This window comes from Eurypyga helias, unplaced genomic scaffold (genome assembly GCF_000690775.1).
Source record: "Eurypyga helias isolate BGI_N326 unplaced genomic scaffold, ASM69077v1 scaffold19492, whole genome shotgun sequence".
In the NCBI taxonomy this organism is placed as follows: Eukaryota; Metazoa; Chordata; class Aves; order Eurypygiformes; family Eurypygidae; genus Eurypyga; species Eurypyga helias.
In genome coordinates, this window is record NW_010238135.1 from 11,220 (window position 1) to 16,501 (window position 5,282).

At 55.8% G+C, this 5,282-nt stretch overlaps 1 protein-coding gene across 1 annotated transcript in view; it reads left to right on the top strand.

Annotated features, from left to right (window-relative positions):
* TRIT1 (tRNA isopentenyltransferase 1) overlaps positions 1-4,157 on the top strand; it is a 9,769-nt gene extending 5,612 nt beyond the window's left edge. Inside the window, exons 8-10 of the mRNA XM_010147756.1 lie at positions 1,061-1,170; positions 1,509-1,626; positions 4,018-4,157. Of these exons, the coding sequence (XP_010146058.1) occupies positions 1,061-1,170; positions 1,509-1,626; positions 4,018-4,157 (368 nt within the window). The remainder of the gene's footprint in view (positions 1-1,060; positions 1,171-1,508; positions 1,627-4,017) is intronic.
* Positions 4,158-5,282: the final 1,125 nt, after the last annotated feature.

Here is a 5,282-nt window from a genome sequence, read left to right on the forward strand (position 1 = left end):
GGCCCACGGCCCCTGCCATGGCTTTGTCCGAGGGGGCCATGTGCCCCCTGCCTGCGGGCAGGGGACCCCCGGCCGGGCAGCCCCGTGGCTGGAGGGAACGGGTGCTCTCTGGCTGCAGCTGTCTCACCCCGGCTGGGCTGCAGCGAACACCCCGTGCCCTCACGCCGGGCTGGGGGAGGCCGGAGGGGTGACTTTGAAACTCTGCCCTGACAGGTTGAGGCATTAGTAAAGCATCTCCCACTGTGGCCTGCTGCTGGGAGCTGGGAGTGTTGGCCCCTGCAGCTGCACAGGTAATTACAGCTCTGAGTGGGAGCCTGCACCCGCAGATTCCTCATCCAGACTCCATGCCTGCATCTCCTTGTAAGCCTTGTGCGATGGCTTTACGCCTGGATCTAGCTTTTGTTCTTCTGCGGCCTGCTGTGGGCCACGGCCGTGATGAAGTGCTGTTACGATGGACTGTTGGTGTGCTTGGATTTCGTAACGCTGTCCTGAAGGCAGCCAGCCGTGGAGATGCTTGCTCGAGGTCTCAGGTGTTCTTGCTGGTTCAAAGAACCACAGAAAGGTTTGGGCTGGAAGGGACCTTCAAGCCCACCCAGCCCCACCCCCTGCCATGGGCTGGGACACCTTCCACTAGCCCAGGTTGCTCCAAGCCTCATCCAGCCTGGCCTTGGACACTCCCAGGGATGGGGCATCCACAGCTTCTCTGGGCAACCTGTCCCAGTGCCTCACCACCCTCTCCGGGAAGAATTCCTTCCTGATGTCCCATCTCCATCTCCCTCTTTCAGTTTAAACCCGTTACCCCTTGTCCTGTCACTACAGACCCTGGTAAAAAGTCCCACCCAGGTTTCTTGTAGGCCCCAAGTTTGCAAGGCTGGTGCCCCCCAAGCTGAGGTCTCTGGTCGTTTTGGCTCTGGACAGGCTGGTGCTGTTTGCTTCTGAATATTAAGGACAAGTAGATAGGACAGTGCAGCTCTCCCCTGGTCACAGTGAAGCCCCCGTGGGTGCTGGGACAGGACGCTGAGGGGTTCGGATGGTGACCTGCCTTTCTGTGTCTCTGTAGGCCCCGGGCCCAACGTGCCCCCGGTGTATGGCTTGGAGGTGTCTGATCTCTTGCGGTGGGAGGAGGATGTGCTGAAACCTGCTCTGGAGATCGTGGAGAGCTTCATCCAGGTACCGGGTAACTGGAGTTAACGCGTGAGCCGTGGCTGAGAAGCCAACTTCTCGGTTGTCTCCAGGTCCCATAACTTGGCACTTAGTCTCTCCCATGGGCAGAGCTGTCTGTATACGTGTCCAGCCTTGGGATTTCCTCGCAGTGGCAGGGGGTTGTTGTCTAAGCTGAAGATTTCTCCTAACGCGCAGCACTCGGCTTGTCTTGCGTGGTAAAACGTCTGTGCTGTGAGCCTTCGTGTCTGGGTCCGGCAGGTCCAGAGCGCAGACTCTACCGAAGTGAGGGCAGCCGAGCAGATTTTCGTAGTAGGAACCAATTTGAGGCATTATTTCCTCTACAGGGACGTGAGCCCCCAGCAGAGCCCGTGAAGGTGCAGTACGATGCAGGCGAGAACAAACGGCGTCGGCGCGTGTGTGAGCTCTGCGACAGAGTCATCATCGGGGACAGGGAGTGGGCAGGTAGGATCCGGCACGGGCGAGGGGAGAGGGCCTGGGAGGGGGCGCAGCGCGTGGTTACGCCGAGGACGGGACGAGGCAGCTCTCCGGAGCGGAGCAGCTTCCTTGGCTGCCTCTGCTTGGCCGATGACCCTCAGCACATGATCTCGGGCTTTCAGGGATTGTTTACAGCCCGTCTATGAAAGCAGCCATTTGCAAGCCCAGGGGGGGTGCAGGAGCTGTGCCACAGCAGCCATCTGTCAGGGTGGGTGTCCCCCCCCCTTCCCCAGCACCCAGTAAACACCGCCGCTCTCTGCCGTCACGCCAGACGTGGGGATCCAACCCCGGAGCTGTCTGTGTTTGGTCAGGGCTGTTGGTCCTTTTCAGCACTTGAGATACTTTGTCAGAAACCACAGGACAAACTCGTTCATTTTTATTTGTTGTGCAAAATGAAAAGTTCCTTAGTGTTTTTAATCGCTCAGTTGTGCTCCAGTATTTCCCGTTTATGTGTTTTGTTTTTTTTTTTTTTTTAAATTAAAAAGTATTCCAGCTGTAATGGTAATAGAAAGGGATTTTCTGTTTTCAATAGACTTACTTTAAAAGAGCTCAGTTGGGATCAGATTAACTCGGTGTATTTATCTGTGCTGTGAGGCTCATGCTGAGAACCAGAAAGAAAAAGTAGGGGAGAAACTGGCTGCAGAAATGAAACTGATAAATCTCCGTGTGTTGCCCAAATGCAATATATGCAGACACAATGTAAAGAGAAATTTCCCAGGTCCTTGGTCATTGGATTTGAACAAGTCGCTTATTCCCGTTGATCCAGGGAACTGCTGAAAGCAAAGGCAGAAGTTGGCTCAGAAGAGGAAGCTCATTGTAGTGAGATCAGTTTGTCTGTAGGTGTTATTATAGCCAGTCTCAGAGCAGCTTTGAAGAAGCTCTACCTACTCCAGAACTGGAGGAGTCTGAAAGTTATCAGGGTCTGTACCATCCTTCCAGGTCCAACGAGTTTTATGACTGGGTGAGAACTCCTCACGATGCCCCAAACACTACAGCCTAAACTACGTGTCCTCTAGGAATGTCACCCCAAATGCTGATCGAGGGTGACAGTACCTTTCTCAACCCACACCAGCTGTTCTCTGCATCCAGCTGAATTTGTCTCAGATCCCCAGATGGTGGGAGAAATGGTCCAAACCCTTGGGTGTTACTTGTAACTGCTCACAGGGAAGCACCAACAGCAGTGGGAGCTGATTCGATCAGCAATCTGGTGCGTGTTCTTAAGTTACAGATAGTCTGGGAATGGCTTCCCTGTGCCCCACTGGGAAACCTTTTAAAATTTTATCTAATTTTGCAATTTGTACGGCCTTAAAAGCGTCCACCTCCCCAGACAGCAGCAGCACTCAATGCTTCCTCCAGCCACCCCGACGCTTTGGTGTTGCTTACGACAAACTGTAAGAGGTGAGACTTTATTTCAAGCTGAGGGTGACCCTACAGCATTGTGATAAAGCAGCAGCTTTGCATGTCAGTTCATCCTTTGGCACAAAAAGATGACTGGCAAACACCCGAGGGCCTTGATTCAGTGAGCACATACCCTTGTTTAATTAAGGCCCTGCTTGAAAAGTTTGCTGCTTTAATTGCTGCTCTGATCTCTTGGAAATAGCAAAACCGCCCTGCTCAGGTGGTACATTGGTCTGGTTAGACAAAGTGTCTTCTACTTAGATAATACCACTGATGGAGGAGGTTTTACTGTCCTTAACTACGCGATTTCAGACTGAAATGCAGCTCCTGCTGCCCTGCTGGGTCAGTACAAGTCGCATCCCTGGGATTACTGCTTCTGTTCCCATCCGGCTCCTGCCAAAGTGCTCCCGTAGCCGGGGGCCTTGCCCTGGAGTTATGCAGAAGCACAACTGTGCTCCGGGCTGCGTCCCTGTCTGCTCTGTAGATGTACAGGGTGTCCCCGGCGCTGCACTGCAGGCAACTGGGCTCACAGATGATCCTGGCAGCGCTCCGAGGGGTGGCGGGTAGTTGCACAACCTCGCCTGCATCCTGCAGCCTGCCGCCTCGTTGGTAACGCTTCCCTTTCTCCTGTCCTCCCGGCGACGGGTCTCGGTTGGGAGCAGACTTGCTGGGAGAGTTGAATCCTGACAACCTGGAGTCTTCTGCATATACAGAGCCAGGGTTTTTTTTCCCTCTCCCAGTCCTGCAGTCAGGAGAAGGCTTGGGAGGGTTGTCCCCATAGTTTGGCCTAGAAGTGTCCTGAGAAATGGCCAGGACTGGGTTTGGGATTCACTTTTCTGCGGGAATGAACTGTGTGGGAGGATGGGAAGGGAGGGTGCTCCACACTGCACGGGGGGTGGGTCGGGCATTTCCTCCTCCGACTTCACCAGAGTTAAATGCTCTGTTTGCCTCTTCCTCCAGCTCACACACGCTCCAAATCCCACCTGCACCATCTGAAGAAGAGGAGGAAGCTGGAGGCTGCCAGCCGTGCTGCGGAGGCTGAGGGGGACAGCGGGGGCACAGAGACCTCGGGCGAGGAGGGCAGCCTGCCTTTGCCGTAGGCCTGCGGAGCAGCTGGCGAAGGGGAGCAGCCGCACTTCCACCTGCACAGCGAGGAAGTGACATACGCCCGGGTGGCCTTGAACTGAAGGAGCTGAGTAATTTTTTTCGGGACGAGGCAGGTGCGTAAGTGATGGCCAAAGGCCGTCGGCGGCATCCGAACCTCTTCATGTGGCCTCATCGCGCCTTGTTCCCATGCTTCTCCAGCCCTGCCTGCAAAGGGCCGGGCCCCGTGGCAAGGCTGCTAGGAGCATGCTCCCATGCCAAGCCTTAATTCCTGCCAGAGACGCAGCATTATCCTTGGAAAGGTTGAGCCGATCCTGCTGGCATGCGAACCTGTCGTGCTCAGAGACAAAAGTACCCTGCGCTCCTGCAGCTCGGCCGGGAACGCAGCACCGGAGCCGAGCGAGCTCTCGCTGCCTTTATTGCGGAGAGGGGATTTTTATCTTTCCTTTATATGGAAATAAAGTTGTACGATTATTGCGGGTTCCCCTCCCCAGTAACAAGCGTGGTTTTCTTGTTCTCTCTCCCCACCTGGCCCAGGTTCCCTGCTCTGGGCACGGGGCAGGACGCCCAGGCCTAGTTCCTTCTTCCCGTCACCTTTTCTGCAGCTTCCGAGGGAGCCGAGCAGATGTTCTCGGCGGGAAGGGGGGGCAGGCTGGTCCCTGCGCACAGCAGGTGCCGAAGGAGCTGGCACCTGTCAAACAGGAACTTGGAAATGATCTCATCAGGTTTACAACAGATGAGTCTGCCCTAGTTAAAGCTGAATTCCCGGGGCTTTACGCTGCGGTTTGGCAGTGGGAACCGGCTCGGCATTTGAATCCGAGTTGCTGAGCAGCAAATTCCTTGTGCGGAGTCAGCGAGGCAGTTGGTCTCCACAGCATCATTCCTGGGGGATGCGAGCGCCGTCTGCGCCGCTGCGCTTCCCGGCGTCCGCTCCAGCTGGAACCGGGAGGGCCTTTTCCGGGGCGTTGGGGATTCTCCCGGCAAATGCAATCGAGAGGGTTCCTCCTGGGAGGGTTTTGGGGTGGTAGAACACAGTTTGTTCCTTCGGTGCTTGTGCTACACCACGTGGCAAGAGGCGTCTCTCGGGGCTCAGCCTGCGCGGGCAGATGGGCCGCCACAGG